Source organism: Pleurodeles waltl, chromosome 9, assembly GCF_031143425.1.
Source record: "Pleurodeles waltl isolate 20211129_DDA chromosome 9, aPleWal1.hap1.20221129, whole genome shotgun sequence".
In the NCBI taxonomy this organism is placed as follows: Eukaryota; Metazoa; Chordata; class Amphibia; order Caudata; family Salamandridae; genus Pleurodeles; species Pleurodeles waltl.
Window position 1 is genome coordinate 997,270,017 of NC_090448.1, and position 22,899 is coordinate 997,292,915.

At 43.7% G+C, this 22,899-nt stretch overlaps 1 protein-coding gene across 6 annotated transcripts in view; it reads left to right on the top strand.

Moving 5' to 3' along the window:
- STYX (serine/threonine/tyrosine interacting protein) overlaps positions 1–22,899 on the top strand; it is a 363,082-nt gene that overhangs the window by 150,626 nt on the left and 189,557 nt on the right. For all 6 annotated transcript variants that reach the window (XM_069208552.1, XM_069208551.1, XM_069208555.1 and 3 more), the window contains one exon: positions 19,302–19,334. In XM_069208552.1, the coding sequence (XP_069064653.1) occupies positions 19,302–19,334 (33 nt within the window). The remainder of the gene's footprint in view (positions 1–19,301; positions 19,335–22,899) is intronic.

Consider the following 22,899-nt stretch of genomic DNA (forward strand, 5'->3'; position numbering starts at 1 on the left):
TATTATTAAGTCCTAAGTTGAATGCCTTCTCAGAATCTGTCAACAGGAGTGTTGAAGGACCTTGGAGACACCTACACCTGCACCTTCCCAACTATAGCATACTTTCTTTTTTAGCCTGTGGTATTAACAAGTGCCTAGCCATATACTCAAGTCTGTGATTATGGCTAGGTGAGGTCCAAATTCAAGGCCCTATAATAAAGGTAGCACCTCTGCAGTGTCCTATTCATGCTCCATCTCTCAAAGGCTTAAGCAGGGTGCCCACTGTTGTCATTCAGCCATTCACACACAGCACTAGTGCACAGCCAGCATTAAGACAGAACTGAGCCCACAGATGCAATTAATTAGCATCCAACAGTACTTGCCTCCATCACCTACTTCCCACCTATATACAAGATATGTCGTACAGCCTTCTGGCCTCACCAGCCAGAAATAACAGCTTAGTAAAAAAAAAAATGTACTCACCCTACTGATCACACAGACCCACAAATACGTCTGTCAGTAAATTGCTGTAATGCCATATTACTGTCCGTGCATTAATTGGCAATAAGAAAACAGCACTTCTAATTTGTTTTTGTATTTATCGATTGTCAGCCAGGACAGAAGACTCGTGGGCTGAGGCACCTGCTGCTGTGTAGATTAGTGTCTATCTACAGGGCAGACTTATGTGAGGCTTCTTATTTACTTTCGGTCCTGTAACATATGCTCCACTGGTTTCGGTGTGACTACTGAGGTGTTGAGACCCTCCCTCGACACTAGATAGATGTTGGTTATTTACTCCTTGTTTTCCTCACGACCTAATCCATTCATACATTTTTGATGTGGTTGGTGTATCATATATCCAGCAGATTTGGTCACCGTCCTTTGCCTGCAATTGTGTTCCCTCCATCCGATCGTGTGACTAATTGCTCCGGTGGCTTAGGGAGTTCCTTCGTCTTGTCTGGGTTGAATCCAGCAAATCGTCTGCTTTTCTGAGGCCCCAAAATTGAGCTTTGTAGATGAGCATGCGCCCCACTGATAGTGCGCCCTAGATTGATCCCAATCTCATCATCCCTCTCACAGCCATCACCCGTGCAGAACCGTCTCAGCATAGATTTTCACCCAACTGCCACCCTCAAACATATGTCGTATCATGTATGCACATTGCTCCATTGATTAGGGTAATGTGACGCACGGTTTTTTCTGTTTTCGTTTTTTTTTTTTTTACTTGCAGCTCCTCACCGTCGTGAGCCTTGGCTGTAGGCACATCTTTTGCACTGCATTATTAATGCTTAGACCGCACTTGAGGGCTCCTATTTCTGTATGCAGTGTGTTTCTTCATGGGCTAGCACGTATGCTGTTTTTGTTAATTGCAGTGTTTTTTTCACAGATGTCCGTAAATCAATACGTCACAAATTGTAGGTCGCGATCCACTGGTGGCTCCTGTGGCGATTTTTCGTGTGTCGGGAAAGTCCAAGCAATAAATAAAGATACCTTAAATTCTGTGTTTATCATGTCTCGTTTGCTGCTCTTCAAAGACAGAAGTCAAATATCAGTAGGTCTCTTCTGACAAATTGCTGCTAATGTGTTCTTTTAAATATGAGGACTTTTTTTTTTTTTTTTTAAACTCTTCTAAGGTGGTACTCTGAGACAGAAAAGTTAAGTGAATCGTGTGACAGTCATGCTGGGATACAGCGATTGTGAAAGGAAAGAGTGTAAAATGTTGTTTTTTTCGTAACCCAGAACGAAATGTAATACCTGTAAGAACTGTACGCATTCAGCAGTTATGAATACTAAAGTAAAGCACTTTTTTTATAATTCTGAATGTGATGTAAACAAACATTTTAATAGGATCAGAACAAATCAAGATCCTTCACTTAGTGATGCAAGAATAATAAATATTCACTGAAACCCGATTTCCACTCATTACCATTTGCGTGCAATATAGTTTTATCAGTAAAACTGTATGACAGCACAATTTAGTGACCATTTCAATGGAAAATGTGCTGTTTCTAAAGGACATGACGCTACCACACAATGCTTTAGTTGCATTTAAAAATCACCCGTGTTATGTCTATTAAAGTGAGTGGGTTGCTAAAGTTTGTTGTTCTGAAAGGTGGGTCGTGGATCCTAAAAGTTTGGGAAGCACTCTCTTACAGTCTTCTGGATACTTAAGGCGGATGACGTTGTTTAGTTCCGGTAGTTGTTGAAGAAGCTATTTTGGTTGTGTTTGACATTTTTATTTTATGCTCGGTGTGCTGCGATTTCTAGGACTATCATATTCCTTTTGCGGAGACCCAGAGATGCCTTCTTGCAGTGCTCTAAATGGTCCATGGCTGGGTCCCTGCAAAGCCAAACAAGCATTTGCAATGCAACGGGTCTCGCGTTTGCTCATGTTAGAGCTGATCGCGTTGTAAACTCCTAACCCGACTTTTCACCTATCGGGCAAAAGTGCATTTATGTACATAACCCTGAAAGTGAAATCAACTATGTAAAGCGCTCGACTTCTGCCAAGCGAGATCGCGCTCGTAAATTAGAGAAAAAGAAGTCCACGAGCCCTATGGAAAACAGCGAGCCTCGCATGTTTTCAGTACTTGGTCGCTGCGCTCGAGGAGGGCTAGCCACCGGAAAAGGCATGACGTATGAATGCCTTCGACTAATGAAAGCAAGCAGATTTTATTAGGGAAGCCCACAAACCAATAAAAAACACTGACGTGAAGTTGACAGGGCTCCGAGCCCTTTTCTAAATACAAATGAGTCTCGCTGCGATACGCATGCGTGAGCGCATGCAACGCAGACTCGACCCTAAAAATTAACATTGATTTACTATTTCTATCTTTCACCAGCCTAGGAGGAAAAAAAAACAGTCCTACCATCCTATCCTGCATGCCACATTCTAGTGCACGAACGCACGGTCACCAGGAGTCCTTTTTGTGACACAGGGACTGATGGCTGTTGTTTACCATGGGTGTCCCATAGCCTAAAGCAGTGCTTCCCAAACTTGTTAGAATCGCAACCCAATTTTTTGAATGAAAAACGGTAGCGACACATCATCTAAAATGTTGAAGGAGGAAGATTAGTATTGGTTTTAACAGGAATACAAGTTGTATTTTTAACCAAAAAATTCTTGCTGTATATCAGATTTGGTTAGCTCTAATAACCTTTGTAATTGTTACATATAATTTCAACCTTAGTCCAGTGTCCAAGCTCATTTAACATCTTGATTTTACACTTTTTTCCTGAGAGGAAGAGTAATGGCTGTTTATATATCACTCAAAATGCTTCTGCCAAACCGCATCCCTTCCTTCATCTCAAACTCATGTAATCTAGGTGACTCTCGTGTCTAAAAAGCTGTTTGATGGAGAAAGTTTTGTTCTTTAAGAGAGCTTCAGAATCCACAATTAATGATTTACTTTATTTGCGTAGAAGCTTACAAGCAACTCAGGACAAAATCACTTCTGTTTGGCAAAAGGGTGAGCAGCTATCCCTTGTCTGCGAATATAAATATTTTTCTAGATTTGGATATTGTAGGAAGTTGGCTCTGTATGTGCTATTTCAAAGTAAGGAATAGCATGCACAGAGTCCAAGGGTTCCCCTTAGAGGTAAGATAGTGGCAAAAAGAGATAATACTAATGCTCTATTTTGTGGTAGTGTGGTCGAGCAGTAGGTTTATCAAAGGAGTAGTGTTAAGCATTTGTTGTACATACACACAGGCAATAAATGAGGAACACACACTGAGACAAATCCAGCCAATAGGTTTTGTTATAGAAAAATATATTTTCTTAGTTTATTTTAAGAACCACAGGTTCAAATTCTACATGTGATATCTCATTTGAAAGGTATTGCAGGTAAGTATTTTAGGAACTTTGAATCATTACATTAGCATGTATACTTTTTACATAAAACACAATAAGCTGTTTTAAAAGTGGACACAGTGCAATTTTCACAGTTCCTGGGGGAGGTAAGTTTTTGTTAGTTTTGTCAGGTAAGTAAATCACTTACAAGTCTCAGGTTTGGGTCCAAGGTAGCCCACCGCTGGGGGTTCAGAGCGACCCCAAAGTTACCACACCAGCAGCTCAGGGCCGGTCAGGTGCAGAGGTCAAAGAGGTGCCCAAAACACATAGGCTTCAATGGAGAGAAGGGGGTGCCCCGGTTCCAGTCTGCCAGCAGGTAAGTACCCGCGTCTTCGGAGGGCAGACCAGGGGGGTTTTGTAGGGCACCGGGGGGGACACAAGTCAGCACAGAAAGTACACCCTCAGCAGCGCGGGGGCGGCCGGGTGCAGTGTGCAAACACGCGTCGGGATTTCAATGGTTTTCAATGAGAGACCAAGGGATCTCTTCAGTGGTGCAGGCAGGCAAGGGGGGGGCTCCTCGGGGTAGCCACCACCTGGGCACGGGAGAGGGCCTCCTGGGGGTCACTCCTGCACAGAAGTTCCGTTCCTTCAGGTGCTGGGGGCTGCGGGTGCAGGGTCTTTTCCAGCCGTCGGGACTTTAGGTTCAGGCAGTCGCGGTCAGGGGGAGCCTCGGGATTCCCTCTGCAGGCGTCGCTGTGGGGGCTTAGGGGGGACAACTTTGGTTACTCACGGTCTTGGAGTCGCCGGAGGGTCCTCCCTGAGGTGTTGGTTCTCCACCAGTCGAGTCGGGGTCGCCGGGTGCAGTGTTGCAAGTCTCACGCTTCTTGCGGGGAGTTGCAGGGGTCTTTAAATCTGCTCCTTGAAACAAAGTTGCAGTTCTTTTGGAGCAGTGCCGCTGTCCTCGGGAGTTTCTTGTCTTTCTTGAAGCGGGGCAGTCCTCAGAGGATTCAGAGGTCGCTGGTCCCTTGGAAAGTGTCGCTGGAGCAGGTTTCTTTGGAAGGCAGGAGACAGGCAGGAGACAGGCCGGTAGGACTGGGGCCAAAGCAGTTGGTGTCTTCTGTTCTTCCTTTGCAGGGGTGTTTCAGCTCAGCAGTCCTCTTCTTCTTGTAGTTTCAGGAATCTAAATCTTTAGGTTCAGGGAAGCCCTTAAATACAAAATTTAAGGGCGTGTTTAGGTCTGGGGGGTTAGTAGCCAATGGCTACTAGCCCTGAGGGTGGGTACACCCTCTTTGTGCCTCCTCGGAAGGGGTCACATTCCTATCCCTATTGGGGGAATCCTCCTTCTACAAGATGGAGGATTTCTAAAAGTCAGAGTCACCTCAGCTCAGGACACCTTAGGGGCTGTCCTGACTGGCCAGTGACTCCTCCTTGTTTTTCTCATTATCTCTCCTGGACTTGCCGCCAAAAGTGGGGGCTGGGTCCAGGGGGCGGGCATCTCCACTAGCTGGAGTGCCCTGGGGCATTGTAACACGAAGCTTGAGCCTTTGAAGCTCACTGCTAGGTGTTACAGTTCCTGCAGGGGGGAGGTGTGAAGCACCTCTACCCAGAGCAGGCTTTGTTTCTGTCCTCAGAGAGCACAAAGGCTCTCACCGCATGAGGTCAGACACTCGTCTCTCAGCAGCAGGCTGGCACAGACCAGACAGTCCTGCACTGAACAATTGGGTAAAATACAGGGGGTATCTCTAAGATGCCCTCTGTGTGCATTTTTTTAATAAATCCAACACTGGCATCAGTGTGGGTTTATTATTCTGAGAAGTTTGATACCAAACTTCCCAGTATTCAGTGTAGCCATTATGGAGCTGTGGAGTTCGTTTTTGACAGACTCCCAGACCATATACTCTTATGGCTACCCTGCACTTACAATGTCTAAGGTTTTGCTTAGACACTGTAGGGGCATAGTGCTCATGCACTGGTGCCCTCACCTATGGTATAGTGCACCCTGCCTTAGGGCTGTAAGGCCTACTAGAGGGGTGACTTATCTATACTGCATAGGCAGTGTGAGGTTGGCATGGCACCCTGAGGGGAGTGCCATGTCGACTTACTCGTTTTGTTCTCATCAGCACACACAAGCTGGCAAGCAGTGTGTCTGTGCTGAGTGAGGGGTCCCGAGGGTGGCATAAGATATGCTGCAGCCCTTAGAGACCTTCCCTGGCATCAGGGCCCTTGGTACCAGGGATACCAGTTACAAGGGACTTACCTGGATGCCAGGGTGTGCCAATTGTGGAATCAAAAGGACATTTTAGGTGAGAGAACACTGGTGCTGGGGCCTGGTTAGCAGGGTCCCAGCACACTTCTCAGTCAAGTCAGCATCAGTATCAGGCAAAAAGTGGGGGGTAAATGCAACAGGGAGCCATTTCTTTACAGATATGCTTCGAAAAGTTTTCCTGGAATCTTGATTAATTGTTTTATTTAAGACACTTTCTTTGAACCTGACTAACTTTCACCATGCAGTAGGCTTTCCCAGAGTCTTGCAGACAGTGATGAAGGTGTCTTGGAGACAACGATGAAGGTGATTCTGACTCTGGTGCAGAACGTTCTCAAAAGTCTTACACTGATTGGTGTTTAAGTTGGTATCCATTCCATGCAGAAATTTGCTCTAGTCATTATCTGGGGGATGTCTTTATCTTGAATGACAAAAAGTCGATGTCACTCATGCTTAGTCATCTGCATCTGGGCTTTAACACTTTACACTTGGGGACATTATGTTGTTGGGTTACCATGCCTATGTTGCTGTGGTCTCAAATCAGTTTTTTTTGTAGATTTGGCTCTTGCTTTTCGAACAGGGGGCGACTATGGACCATTTTAATTGATATCTCGACCAGACAAGCCGTGGTAGATCCTTATCTGTTCTCCGAAAAATCCCATTTAACATAGTGTGTTTGACCTTTTAAGTGGGTGACATGTTCACTTCACTGCATCTCCCAAAACAAATCGGGTGAACACGTTCCTCTATCAGCCTTGTGCTGCAGTGGTCGACAGCTTCTTAGACTACCACGTGAGATGTGTGCGCAGGAGGTCGGTCATGTGCAGGGTACCAAACTATCCATTGATCTTTTGCTTCACTTCTGATATTACGTCAGTATGTCATATCTACAGGCCGCTAAAATGTAACCTTTCTTCCCAGGTTTATGTTCAATGCCCTGGTCTGAGCTTTTAGTTCTGTCTTCAGAGAGTACATGCTATTAAATCATTATAATCCAATCGACCAAAACCAGATATGTATTAAATAAAAAATGCTAGTAAGAAAAACAAAACGGTCCTGATATTGTTACTGTATAGCTTACACCAAGGTGTTCTGTAGATTTCATGCTAACACTGGGAAATACCCTTTAACTTTATTTGTTAAAGAAGCTGAGTATTTTGGACTGTTATTAGTAAGCTCTAACAACCTTACCAATGTATTATTGACCGAGTGACTCTTGGCGTTTCTCGTTCAGTAAAAATGAAAGAAATGGACATTTATCCAGGATTCAAACTGCTTAAGACCATAAATCTGAACCTCGGATTCCTGTTGGTGTAAATTGTGATGATGATCTGTTCACAATACTTGGTTGCATATATAGCCACAATTTTACCACCACATATTAGTTCAGAACTAAGTGAATAAATAAGCTCTGTGGTAAACTCGTATATAAGAGAATTAAATATACTATCTAGTCACATTTGTTGCATATAAATATAAAATCTTTGCAAAGTCCTGGTTGCTTCTGTGGTGTTTGTTTTTCAGTAGCCTTCCTCTATAGCAAGGTGCGATAGGACAATGATACTGTTTCTTGTCATATCAATCTACATTTCTGTTTTGTTCTTTAGTTAGTGCAACAGTGGTAAGTGAAACCAGATGCAATCACCAAATTCAAAATTGATATAAAAACAAAAATCCTGATTCCATATCCTTTTCTCTCCATAGGGTGTTTCTGCCCCAAGAATATCAACCTATGGCGCAGTCTGGTATTTAGTTTGCTGATTTAGACCATGTTTGCTGTTAGTAGGCATAACAAACACTTGGATTTGGTATGGAATGGGTTTTAGGTTGGCCACTTGCTTGTGATCAGATGATTTGTGGCCTATATCAGATGTCTGCTCTTGATTCTATTACGTACCTCGCTGTTTTTGTGTTTGTCCTGCCCAGGAGACTTCGATCTTCTGAAAGATCTTCTCCTTTGAAGAAGTTGCAAATCATGATATACCTTTTTTTTAACATCTCAGGATTTACCTTTTCATGTTTATAGGGCCGAAACCTTCGCGAAACTGTTGAACGTCACTGTTGCTTCAGGCGCAGTTTATGAATTATCAAGAAAAGATGAGATTGTGTTACTATTCAATATTCACAACCCTTTATATTCAGAAAATTTGCAAGGCCATAGACCTATACCGTAACAGCTCGAAGATTTATAAGCATACAATCTACTTCCATACCATATATAGTTGGCGTCAATTCAAATCCTTTTACTAAGGCATTCTTCCTAAACCACTCTACCAGCTGTTCAATTACGATAGTCTGAAGCAGAGAAACGCTTGAGATGTTGTGCCCCTGAAATGCTTCAGAGCTGTCAAGCTAGTGCACAATAAGAAAATGTATTGTACAGAAATTCTGGATTTTTTTTTTGTTTTTTTTTTTAAAGAAAAGCAAATATTAAGTCCTAAGTTGAATGCCTTCTCAGAATCTGCCAACAGGAGTGTTGAAGGACCTTGGAGACACCTGCACCTTCCCAACTATAGCATACTTTCTTTTTTAGCCTGTGGTATTAACAAGTGCCTAGTCATATTCTCAAGTCTGTGATTATGGCTAGGTGAGGTCCAAATTCAAGGCCCTATAATAAAGGTAGCACCTCTGCAGTGTCCTATTCATGATCCATCTCTCAAAGGCTTAAGCAGGGTGCCCACTGTTGTCATTCAGCCATTCATTAGCTGTTATTAAATGTGATAACGGATGATGCAATTTTATATCTGCAGATTTTACACCTCCATCATATGTGGATTTATGACATTTAGCCATGGCAATGCGTAGGTTTTTGCTCTCCCATAAGAACTCTATTTTCGGAGCATTCATAGAAGCAAAAACATTGCGTTCTATTTTGTATGGATGGTTCTGCAATTGATATTGAAACTATGAGAAGGATACCATTATGACCAAGGCAGAGGGGACCACTTTGTTCGATTGGCACGTAATCTATCCAGCTGTGTCATGAGACTCTGTCCCCATGCCCTAGTCTTTTCCTTTCTTATATGGATGCCTGTAGGAGGCTGGCCTGGCTTAAAGTGGGTACCTGATGGTACTTACACCTTGTTCGAGGTCCAGTTATCCCTTATTAGTAGATTAATAGTTTTCTAGCAGCTTAGGTTGATAGAGGTAGCTATAGCAGAGCAGCTTAGGCTGAACTAGGAGACATGCAAAGCTCCTACTATACCACTTATATCATATAGCACTATATCATAAGAATCAAAATACTATGAGTTACTAAAGATAAAGGTACTTTATTTTAGTGACAATGTGGCAAAAATATCTCAGAGGATATATTCCCTTAGGAGGTAAGTAAAATACCCGATTTTGGTTTGTGTGTATATTTTATGTAAGTAAACAGTTAGAAAAGTAGTGCAAATACTGTAGAATACAATAGGATGTAATAGGCCCAGGGGCAACACAAACCATATACTAAGAAAGTCGAATGTGAACCACTTAGGGACCCCAGGCCTAGTGTAGTGTGTAGAGGGTCGCTGGGAGTGTAAGAAAACACTAAGGGTGTCCAAGATACCCCACCTCAAGAACCTGAAAAGTAGGAGTAAAGTTAACCTACTTCCCCAGAAACACACTAAAGTCGTGATAGGAGATTCTGCAAAGACAAGAACTGACTGCAAAGCACTGAATACGGATTCCTGGACTTGAGGACCTGTAAAGTCCAAGAGTCACAAAAGTGTCTGGGGGGTGGGGTTGGGGTTGTGGGGGGGGGGGGGTAACAGGGGGGCAGGAACCCACTAAACTCCAGATGAAGGTGCAAAATGGCTGCCTCCGGGTGGAAGAAGCTGAAGATTCTGCAACAACGGAAGATGCCAGGAACTTCTCCTTTGCACAGAAGATGTCTCACGGCGTGCTGTAGGATGCAGAGATGTTTCCACGCAGAAAGACTGCAAACAAGCCTTGCTAGCTGCAAAGGTTGCGTTTGAAGAAAATGGGTGCTGCCCGGTCCCAGGAAGGACCAGGAGGTCGCACCTTGGAGGAGGAGACAGAGGGGGCGCTTAGCAGCACAGAAAGCCCACGGAGAAGCAGGCAGCACCCGCAGAAGCACTTGAACACGGGTTCAAGAAATCTGAGCACGGCGGTCGTCTCAACACCACAAAGAAGTGTCCCAAAAAGCCAGTGGTCAACTCAGCGAGTTGAGCAATGCAGGACGGAGTGCTGGTTACCTGGGCTGTGCACGAAGGATTCCTTGCAAAAGTGCACAGATGCCCTAGCAGCTGCAGTTCATGCAGTATACAAGATTACTGTCTGGCGTGGGGAGGCAAGGACTTATCTCTACCTAATTTGGACAGATGGACCACTGGACTGTCGGGGTCACTTGGATCCAGCTCCTGTGTTCCAGGGACCACGCCTGTCAAGATGAGAGGGGACTTAGAGGACCTTTGAAGCAGAAGATTAGTGCCTGCGGTAGCAGGGAGAAGATTCCGTCGACCCACTGGAGATTTCTTCTTGGCTTCCAGTGCAGGGTGAAGGCAGACAGCCCTCTGAGCATGCACCACCAGGAAACAGTCGAGAAAGCCGGCATGATTAGGCGCTACAATGTTGCTGGTAGTCTTCTTGCTATTTTGTTGCAGTTTTGCAGGCATCCTGGAGCAGTTAGCGGTCGATCCTTGGCAGAAGTCGAAGAGGGAGATGCAGAGGAACTCTGGTGAGCTCTTGCATTCGTTATCAGACGAGAGACCCTAAATAGCCCTCAGAGGAGGATTGGCCACCTAGTCAGGTAAGTACCTATCAGGAGGGGTCTCTGATGTCACCTGCTGACACTGGCCACTCAGAGGCCTCCATTGTGCCTTCACACCTCTGCATTCAAGATGGGAGAGGTCTGGGACACACTGGAGGAGCTCTGGGCACCGCCCTTGGGGTGGTGATGGACGGAGAGTGGTCACTTCCCTTTCCTTTGTTCAGTTTCGCACCAGAGCAGGGGCTGGGTGTTCCCTGAACCGATGTAGACTGGCTTATGCAAGGAGGGCAGTATCTGTGCCCTTCAAAGCATTTCCGGAGGCTGGGGGAGGCTACTCCTCCCCAGCCCTTAACACCTATTTCCAAAGGGAGAGGGTGTAACACCTTCTCGCAGAGGAAATCCTTTGTTCTGCCTTCCTGGGACTGGGCTGCCCAGACCCCAGGAGTGCAGGAGCCTGTCTGTGGGTTGGCAGCAGCGGTAGCTGCAGTGAATACCCCGGAGAGCTAGTTTGGCAGTACCCGGGGTCCATGCTGGAGCCCCCGGGATGCATGGGATTGGCCCCCCAATGGCAGATTTGGCATGGGGGGGGGGGGACAATTCCATGATCTTGGAAATGTTACATGGCTATATTCTGAGTTACCATTGTGAAGCTACATATAGGTATTGACCTATATGTAGTGCGCGAGTGTAATGGTGTCCCCGCACTCACAAAGTCTGGGGAAATTGTGTAAGAATGGTCTAAGCTCCCTATGGGTGGCAAAAGAAATGCTGCAGCCCATAGGGATCTCCTGGAACTCCCAGTACCTTGGGTACCATATACTAGGGAATTATAAGGGTGTTTCAGTGTGCCAATCAGAATTGGTAAAAATGGTGACTAGCCTGCAGTGACAATTTTAAAGACCGAGAGAGCATAAGCACACAGTTAGGCACCACACAGGGAACACATTCAGGCCACAAACTATGAGCACTGGGGTCCTGGCTAGCAGGATCCCAGTGAGACAGGCAAAAATAAACTGACACACAAGCAAAAATGGGGGTAACATGCCAGGCAAGTTGGTACTTTCCTACAATGCCCAGGTACTTAAACCCTTCCCTAGCAATTGTCAGCCTGATGTCCATGGACAGTCCAAATTATACCACCTTTATAGGCATATTGTTGTTTTACTCAGGTTAGCCTCAATCTGGAAAATGTGTCTCTCTCCACCAATATGGGACTTTTTAAGTGTTTGAAATGTAAGGACTGCAAATTGGTGAGAACAGACAAGTAGTAAAAGATACCATGGGACACACATTGAAGATAAACCAAAAAATGACATGCGAGATAACTTATGTGGTATATGTACTAGGATGTGGTTTAAAATATGTGGGAAGTACAACTTGTAAATTTAAAAAAAGAATATTAGAGCATATCAGAGCTGTTAACAACAATGATTTGAGTTATGCAATGGTGAAACATCAAAGCCAGTGTCATGAAAAGCATTGGCAGGCAATGCGTTATTTTGGAGTAGCTCATGTCCCTGACAATGGAAGAGGGGCAATAGAACATTGAAATTGCGTTGTTTGGAATCTAGATATATCATCAAATTTAGGACTGAGATTCCATTTGGTTTGAATGCCGATAAAGAACATCTTGTACACTTATGAGGAAAAGAGTGGAGAAAAGTAGAAGGAATAAACAACTGGAAAGACTATTCAATAATTTCTTTAAGGTATATACCAATTGATAGAGAGTAAAAGAGAAGAGCAAAAAATGTATAGATTGTATATATCGGCGACTAGAAAAAGGAAAATCACTGTTTTTAAACAACACTGGGGATATATGGTAACAATATTGTCGTCTATTCCCACACTTATATATAAATTTGCTGTAAAAAGGTTGATTTAAATTAAGAGCAGAGCTTAAAAATGTATTTGTGTTTGTGTATTATTCATTGTATATCAATACATGAGGCTATAAAGTGAGTAAGTTAGGTAAAGATATGTATGTCAACAGGTGCTATCTTGGACATATAAAATTGGTTTTTGAATTCCCCATTCGCTTTCACAATGAAATAATAAAAAATTAGTCTAAGAATAAAATATAAAGCAAAAAGTAAATGAAAACGAAGTGGAAAATTACGACATGTAAGCAATATATGGTGAGAGAGCAGACATGTTAAGGGTTGAAGAATGTTAGAAAAATGCTATATAAGAGATGTGATAAGTATTATGAAATGTTACAAGTACTAACAATTATTAAAATTGGTAAAAAGTGAAATTACGTGCTGTAAAATAACATTGGAAAACTACATGTCCCAAAATGCAACAATTATGGCAGAAAGCGAAGACTATATAAAGTGTGGTGGATAGAGACAATGGCTACCTGTAATAAAGACCTTTGTTGGTCGAAACACGTTGAGTGGTGGAAGCACATTTTTCTTTCAAAAAAAGCTGATAAAAGATTTTCTTGGAGTGCGATGTTCATATTTTGTTGAAGAATTTTATGGGAGTTTGGTCGCCATAATAGTTGGCATACATTATAATCTCTTCACTAAGACATTCCTCCTAAACTCCTTCATCAGGGATTCAATTACGATAGCCAAAAGCAGAGAAAATTCTGATATGTTTTGCCCCTGATATGCTTCAGAGCTGAAAATCCCAATTTTTCTCAGATACCACAGGGAGTTCTAATGGGCCTTGGTGACAGTGTGGTGACGAAAGCACATTGTGAAGGTGCTTAATGTATCTGCTGTTGCGGAGTGGCACGAATCTGCATATATTATCCTTTGTGAATTGAAAGTTGTTTCTAAATAGGTTTACAGCTCCCTTCTGCTCCCCTCAACAGAGACACCATGTGCCCTCAGAGAGAAACCGTGTTGTGCCCAAAAAAGGGACCTTCGCAGAGATGTACCACTTCAGCATTAAATGCAAGTCGGCTTGTGTTGACAATGCCACAAGATTTATTAAGGATATCACATTTGTGCTTACTGGACCCATCTACTTATGCATTTCAGTCTGTGGTTGGCCTGAATGGCACAACCCCTCGGGAATCTATAGGTCCATCGGGTGTGTTTCTGTGTGGCTGAGCCAACAGTAAAATTCTCACATTTTGTATAATAGAAGGTTAAAATTGCTGAATCTTAATCATGTGTTTATTATCATGGTTTCAAGAGATGAAGTGTGCCGCCTATGTTTACTAGCTCATCCACTGTTTCATAGATCGCCATTCAGAATAGCCATAAAACACATTTGTTCACTCTTGGCTATATCTTCACATCCACCTCTACTTTTCTGAGACTCCTTCCCAAATATTCACCTGCCAGCTTGTAATGTTGGAGCAATAGTAGTGCTGTACAAATACCTGATTCACTCATTCCTTTGGTCGGGCATCTTCCACAAATAATCTGACTGCTAGCACTGTTAGTGCCTTGACTAATCCTGTCATGTGGGCATTTATTGCGTCAGAAGATCTGCTGGTTTCTGCTTTCATCTTGACGCTGTATAATATCATAATGGCAACATTTAAGGATCATCTAAATAATGGCTACTCGCAAACATTTTGCTAGGGCCACAAAGTTTGGTCTGTGATGTGATGGAGGGCCACATTGATGCCAGCAGAGTGGCGGTCTGTGGTTTTTGGAATGGCAGTAAGGTGAGTGTGGGGGAAGTGAAGCATATACAACCTGATTTAGATACTGGCGGATGGGTTACTCCATCTGCCGAAATCTAAATCCCATTGGATATTATGGGATTTAGATTTTGGCTTTCAGATATCTGTCACTGTTGTGAGGGAGTAACCCCTCTGCCAATATCTAAATCAGGCCCCTATTGTCTGAATTAGACTATCTGAAACCAAAAACTTGGGACTAGTCCCAACGTCTCCACTTTTCTAAATTGTGTGATCCTAGGTAATTGTTTTATTTCCCTTTCCTCCTTTTTCATTATTACATACGAGGATCTCGAAATACATGACTTCATGATGTGTGCTGTACAAAGCATTCACCTCTGTTTGATTTAATACACCATAATGTTATTCAGGTATAATATATAGTGCAAATAACAACTGACTTACCTCTTACAAACTTTATCATATCTTACGTTTTTGCTGCAAGATGTCTTTTAAAAAATAAGTGTTTTTAAATTTAAGCTGTGCAGAACACCTTAGTTACATCCTTTCTTTAGCTTAAATTAACCTTTACATAAATGCTTGTCTGTTTATTTAACATCTTTTTAATGTTCTTGCTGAGTCGAGTCCAGTGCTCCTGTTGCGTAGGGGGCCACATGTAAAAGCCAGGAGGGCTACGTGCGGCCCCCTGGCCGTACTTTGAGTATCACTGATCTAATCCGTGGACCTACTCAATGTGATTAGATAATTGTGACAATACATAACACTATATAGATTTTATTGTAATTTTTTGGCACAATGATATTAATTTTTGGAAGAATTTGGGATAGTTATTCACTTTGCAATATTGTAGTTACATGTGCGCTGTAATACTCAGCATATATTGATTGTATTTTCTGTAAGCAATTTTCTCTGACTTCGGTGGTCTGTATTTGTGAAATTCCAAGGTTGCAAGATGCCCCTTTCTAAGGATTCATTTCGTTGTCGAAGTTAATGTAATGCCATTTAAAGTGGTACAATTGAATGTATTAGGTATTGCAACGTTGCATTTTCAAAAACGCTTATGTGGGTCTGATGATTAATTTTTTTTTTTTAATATCGTGGTGTGTATAAAACGTTTCTATTCTGATGGATACAACTACCTGTGGATTTCTCACCTAAAGAATTTTCCCCACGCGCCAGCATTCGATGGAAATTTGTTTTCTAGCTCTGCACGTTGACGATGACGTCACAATTGCCCGACTTCCACACGACACCGTATGACATTATCCTTGCAATAAGAGGTGCTACTGTTTCACTTCGTGTGTAACAATGTCTCAGCCAAGGAAGTCCGGTTTTAAACCCTGTAGGGAGTGCGGAGGCCGAATGTCGGTCACAGACCCCCCTTGATAATTGTTTGTGGTGTCTGAGCTCTGACCATGAGGTCAAGGCGTGCGGTTCATGTCAGCGCATGAATCCGAAGGCTCTCAAGGAGCGGGAGGCCAAGTTGTTCTTGGCAAGGTCTAAGAAGAGAGACATCATCGTCGTGAGTCTTCTTCCAAGTCATCGAAATCTCACAGGTGACATCGGGACTCCCGACTCCGGCATGATTCACAAAGCTGGTCAAGTAAGGACCGTTCCCGCTCGGGGTCGGCTCGACGTCGAACGACTTGGGAAGTTAGTCCGAATGTGACACCTCTGCCTCTGACGACTCAGACAGCGGAGACGTCAGAGAAGTAGGTCTTCGAAGTCGATCCTCACCAGGATCCGGCGGTCTCTCCTGCGCAGACAGAGATGCCCGAGCCGACGCCGGCTTTGCCTCAGGCACCGGCTCCGCAAGGATATCCGGCGTTCCCGGCACCAGGCACAGACCCTGCCGCATTTCTTAATGCGATGTTCAACATCTTTGCCGCCATGGCCCCGGGAGGTGGTGTTCAGGACCTTCGGGTCCATTGGCCTATGATATGGGTGTTCCAGCTTCATACAGACCGACGCTCTTCATGCCTTTCCTTCCTTTGGGAAGCGCTGGGTTTGGCACCAGTACCAATGGTGTCGCCTAGAAGACCTGTGACGCCGACGACCTCTACTGCTCCGGTGCCGATGAGTTTGCCGCAGCTTTCATCTACTCTGAAGAAGCCTACGCCGCTGATGGATTCTGCATTGGATGAATCCGATGGTCGACACCGTCCGAGGTCTTCGGCGCGGGCAGACGCCTTATCGACGCCAAGGATTGAATCCAGGCTCCACTCCAGGAGGTTCGCTCTGAGGCTGCTAGAGGAGCAAGAGTATGAGAAGCAGCTCTGGAAGAGAATGAGATTGTGAAGCCCCTGGGAGACCTGCAGGGCTTGGACACGGCTAGTGTTTTGGACACGGCTAGTGTTTTGGACACTTCCCCGGTGTGGGACTTGGCATCTCCCTGGGAGTACACTGAAGAGGCTGCCTCTTTCCATTCGGTGGTCAGGAAGGCGGCGGATTTTCTTGACCTTCCTCTTCCATCTGCGGATGTTAAGACAAACATTCTTAAGTAGGTTTTGCATTCTTCTTCAGCTGTGGCAGAGCCGCTTCTTCTGTTTAATGAGGCGCTCATTGACCCAATAATGGAGGTGTGGAAGAAGCCTATGACTTCGGCAGTAAACAGGTCTGTTGCGAGGAGGTATCGGGTGGCTCCTGGAGATCCAGCGTTCTTGTCCAGACACCCGACTCCGGAGAGTTTGGTAGTGCAGGCTTCATGCTCCTCACGCTCTGCTCCGGGATCTTTTCCAGGGGTTCCCGCGGTCAGGGAGTCCAAGAGAATGGACCAATCTGCTAAGAAGGCATTCTCTTCATGTAGCATGGCCCTCAAGTCAACAAATGCTACCTGTATCCTGGGAAGGTACATTTATGCTCTCATGGATGAGGCCAAGACACACTCTGCATTGCCTCAGGAGGTGCTTAATCTTTTGGTGGACGCTCAGGCGGCAGCGACCCAGGTTATCCAATCTGGGCTTGATTCATCGGACTCTGTGGCCAGGGCTATGGGCACGTCCATAGCGACAAGACGGCATGCCTGGCTACGGTCTTCAGGATTCTCTCCCGATGGGCAGTCAACCCTACTCGATCTGCCCTTTGATGGGGGTAAACTATTTGGGGCAAAAGCTGACTCTGCCTTGGAACGGTTCAAGGAGAGTAGGGCCACGGCAAGATCCTTGGGCTTGCAAGCATCCACCTCCACTTCCTTGAGATCGTTTAGGAGGTTTAGGGGGTTTGGGCGTGGCTCGTCCTTTCCAGGGAGATTCCAGGCAGCAGGACAGCAACCTTCGACAGCTCACCCTTATAGATCATTCAGGTGCAGGGGTAGAGTTCGTACTAGAGGGGCCACCCAGCAGCACTCTGCCTCTTCCTCTGGAGGGGTGCAGCAGGGAAAGCAGACTTAGTCCTCCATCACTCCCTTTGCATGCATCTCCTGTAGGGGGGGATACTGTCTCTTCACATGTGGGAGTCAATAACATCGGACTCGTGGGTCACTGATATTGTGGGGAAAGGTTATACTCTTCCCTTTCGGGGGTTCCCCCTTCCATCCCTCCCCGCCCTTTTCTGTTCGGAAGACCATCTTCTTTTACTACAACAGGAAGTGCTCTTCCTTTTGTCGAAAGGTGCAGTAGAGTTGGTTCCAGAGCAGGAGAGAGGGTCAGGGCTGCTATTAAAGATACTTCCTGATCCCCATAAGGATGGTCCGTTAAGGCTAATCCTGGACCTGAGGTTTTTGAATTGGTTCCTCAAGCAGGAGAAGTTCAAAATGCTGACCCTAGCACAGGTTCTTTTGGTGTTGAAGGAAGGAGATTGGATGGTGTCTGTCGACTTGCAGGATGCTTACTTTCATATCCCGATCCTCAAGTCGCACAGGAAATATCTCCGGTTTGTGGTGGGGTCGCAACACTATCAGTTTGCGGTCCTTCCGTTTGGTCTTATTTCGGCACCTCGAGTCTTCACGAAGGTGATGGCGGTGGTTGCAGCAGAGCTCAGAAGAAGGGGGATAGCAGTATTCCCTTATCTGGACGATTGGTTGATCAAAGCCAAGTCTCCGGAGCTCCTGTGGCGTCACCTGCAGGAGGGATGGCCATTTTGCACGCTCAGTGCTGCAGGATTTCTTGGTTTGACCATTCAGGCACCCACCACTGAGTGCAGTACTCCTTTGGGACTCTATTCATTAGGTGAGGAATCCACAGGTAGTTGTATCCATCAGAAGAATGAGTTACTTACCTTCGGTAACGACTTTTCTGGTGGATACATTAGCTACCTGTGGATACCTCATGGTCCCACCCGCCTCCCTGTTGCCTGGCTGGTCTTACCAAGATTTCCTTAGGTGAGCACCTGTATGTTGTACATCTGTATTTATTGATGCAATGATTTGGATGTGTGTATATATTTGTTTATGTATATATATATTTTAAAAAAGACGTGCATATATGTATATATTTACATGTTCTAGATGGATTTATGCATATATTTCGTATTGTAGTATTGTATGCAGTGGGTTGTTTATTTCTATTGGCTGTTTCATATTAGTGGAAATGTTGGTATACAAGTTTGATGTGTTCATATCACATCAGTAGTGTCAATGTTTTCCTATTCACCTCAAAGGCACATAAAAAATTGTGATAACTGACGTCTGCACGTCGTCGAGGACCTCTTATTTCCTGGATGACGTCATATGGCATTGTGTGGGAGTCAGGCAATTGTGACGTCATCGTAGACGTGCAGAGCTAGAAGAACATTTCTGTTGAACGCTGGTGCATGGGGCAAATTCTTTAGGTGAGGAATCCACAGGTAGCCAGTGTATCCACCAGAAAAGGCGTTACCGAAGGTAAGTAACTCGTTCTTTAGTTCACTCAAGTGGTACAGTTATATGCATTTCATTGCGAATGGTTATTTTAGTTCATTAATGTGTTTTGTTATTAATTGAGGCTTTTTTTTTTTACTCTGTTTTTTTAGGACTGGACATATCCAATGAGAAGAGAAATGCAGGTGCGCTCAATTTTTTAAATTTTTTTTATAGAGTGTAAGTAGAAGCTTACAGTGCATCTGCATAATGTTCACTGCAATGGGTTAAGTGAAGAAAGCGAAAGTACCCAAATAAAGATTGTAAAACGTGATTAAAGGAGCCCATGCAAGCTGCTGTGCTTTGAGGATGGTTTATTCACTACTGGAAAAAGAAGACTGGCTAAAATGGAATAGACAAAGAAGCGAGTCAAAAGATGGCATAGAGATTATACTTAGTATCCCCAGCAAAAGGTTTGAGCAGTAGGCTAGACGATTAAAAAGTGTAATGCCTGCGGAGAAGCTATGGTATGTGGCAAATCTGCATTTTGAGGCATCATAAAGCTGTAACATTTTATACGTAAAGTTGACAAAGACGTTACAAAATCAGTTAGTTGCAACAGTTTATTTTCCTTTCCTAACCCAGCCCCAGTGTACACAAGGCTTTTATTTCCTGGGCAGAAGCCACTAGAAAATACGAGGTGAAGTGTGGGCAGGTGATTGGCTCAGCTTGCATCAGGGAATTCAATTGGAAACATTTAGCCATATATTCAAGACCTTCCTGCAAGTCATCATGTACACGGGGAAGAAGTTAGGGCTCTTACTACTAGAAGGAAATTTTGCCTGAATGTACCTTAAAAAACAAAATACGAGGCATCTAGCAAAGCAGGAACAGTTAATTCAATTAAACATTATGGGCCGGACAACAATACAGAACCAGAAAATACTATGGTTCTGAGTGGTGTTTTATACAATTCTTTGGGTACCATAAAACAATTAAAACATTCCTTTTTTGGGGTGAAGCATGTGAACAGTTGTCTTGGGGTCATAAATAAGGTCCTGATAACAAATGCAGGTGGCCTTGACCTTGCATGGACACAAAATGGGCCACCGAGTACATGTCCATATGTCCAGCCTGAGGGGTGTGTGGTCAGGTGTTGCTGTGTTCTTATGGGTAAACTGTTCCTAACTTCATGTAGCATCTGACATTATGGTGTGTTGGTGAATGTGTGCACCTCTCTGGCCATGTGTGTTTTATTGGGGCCAATTTCCTCGGGTCATTGTGGTGTTGCTGTGCCTATCTTTGGGGACTGATCTAAGATTCCTGTTTGCACCTTTGCATGCTGGCTGCACGCCACCCCTCCTCTGGCCTGTCAATCTTTAACGTCCGAACTAGGTCTCGGAGCCTGCATGACCACTAGTTTGTGCCAGCATTGGTATCGTTCATCACTGGGGAATTTAATAGTGGTGATTTAACTTTGTTCTTATATGTGAATGTATTGTTGTGTGCATCGGCATTGACTATTTCAACAATAACAGAACTATTTTACATATGTTTTGAGACAGCACACAACTTAAAAAGTAATCAGAAATCACCCTCGAAATTAAAAAGTAAACTTAGGTGCTTATCCCCCCCTCGCAACATGTACACAGTGCACTTACTCCCTTTTTTTCTCCTATCTTCAGGTTTTTTCGAAATGAACCTACTAGTATTTATTTCTTGTCCCCAGGGGATATGGAGGTTAATATGGGACCAGTAGATTTGCTTTGAGATAGCTGCCAAAACTATAATTTTTTTGCCTAATGTTAGTTTTTTGTTTTTGTTTTAATCAATGTATAAATGTGCTATTTTTTGTGTGTGGTCATTAGTGGCAGGGAATATAATCGACTGCTTCCTGAAACAATAGTTTTTTGTTGCATTTTTCATTTAAAATCACTCCACTCACAATTGATTGGGTAGCCACAATTTGGTTTGTAATGGATACTTTATTAATTTTGTGCTGCCATGCATCTGCAGCCAGTATGTTTTCAAGTTTATTTCTCTGAAGATTGTTGCAGTATCCTTGGATAACTGCAGGCTTTTGTGTTAAAGCATATCTATTTACTGAAAAAGACTCATTCAAAATGTAAGCATTGGATTACAAGCACATGTATAGCAATATGAACTTCATTAGGAAATATTGTCTGCTTCTTTTAACTCCTTCATCCCATTCTACACAGCTCTTGGCCCAACAGTAAGTATTTTCATTATTGAGTCACCAAAAGACCTTCTGTCACTTTTTTTCTTTTTTCCTGAAATTGTTGTCTGCCTGTATTTAGGCATAACCATGCGCAAAAGCTGAAAACTCTGAGCACCAAAATGTTGCATTTATATCGACTTCTGGCTGGTTGTTATCTACCCGGTAGATTGCTAGCCGGAAGCTGAAGTGAGTCACAGCCCACCTATCACTACGCACTGTTTGCATAACAACCGCCCCTAAAGATAGCGATCTAATGAAGAACAAGAGTGCTAATCTAGCTCTAAGTTTGTGTCGTCGCTGGAAGACATGCTGCTGGCCATAACGCCTCTCGAATGTTTCACTTTCCTGTGCAGCAGGCTCTGTGTTGATATGGGAGCAAGTTAAGGGTTAAATTGTGTAAGTGTGAGTTGTGGTGTTTGTACCTGTCTGTAACTGATGAATTTCTGGTGTTTGTAGGCTTTTATGTGGAACCATAATATCACTTTAGCTGCTATTTTTCAGTGCATTTTTTTCATGTGAATTTTAGTGTTTGCACCATCTGAACAATAATGTTATTTTAGATGTGTTTTTTTTCCAGAGTATTTCTGCGTTTTCTTTAAGGAACATTATCCATTGGTCCTGCATTTGGCTGTCGGTGGTGGGGTTTGGCACAAGGCCTGGCCTACGACTACTTCTTGCACCCAGCCATCTATCGTCCTCTAGAGGCCATGTAGCCAGCCACAGACCTTATGAAATTAATCCATATTGTTTTGTAATTTACAAATTTCTAGAAACTCTCTATTTCCTACTTGCAGTCTTGTATTCAAGAGCTTGTTATGTATACATATTTTTATTGTCTTTAAATTTCTTTCTTCATTCAACCCCGCTCCAGCCTTCAAGCCTGCTTGCCTAAATGGCTTCTATATGTGTTGACTTTTTGTCTTCGAATTAAACTTTAAAATTCACTGAAACTCGCATGTGTGCCGAAATGCTGCCCCCATTTTCGGAACACAAAATGGCTAACTCGTGCTGTTGATGTTCACTGTCCCCCCCCCCCCCCCCCCACCAAAAAAAATATTAGTAAGTTTAGTATGCCTTCTCCATTACTTTTTCCATTTTTTTGTCCAGTTTTTCCTTGGTTTGTGTCTATTATCTGACTTGTGGCATTGAATCGGTCATCGGATCTCCCCTGTTTTTTGTGGGTCTCATTTTCCTCCCAAGAGAGCAGAGCTTGCAAGTTTTGGCACACTTGTCAAATGGTAATATATCAAAAAGTGAGTGGTTTCTTTCGTGGTTTAGTTGGTTATTTCAGCCTTGTCCAGCCAACACGTGTTTCATTAATGAGACCATTCCCCATGACGACTTCAGGGCTACAAGAAATATTTATAAGTGACTTACTCAAAAAACAATATGTGAAAAACATTATTAAAGTTCCACCCATATGAATACTATGACATAAAAGTGGATTAACTCCACTAGTATTAAACACACACATGCTGATGGAATGATGCAATAAGTGCCAATCGGATGGGGTAGCATTCCAACGCGCTGTT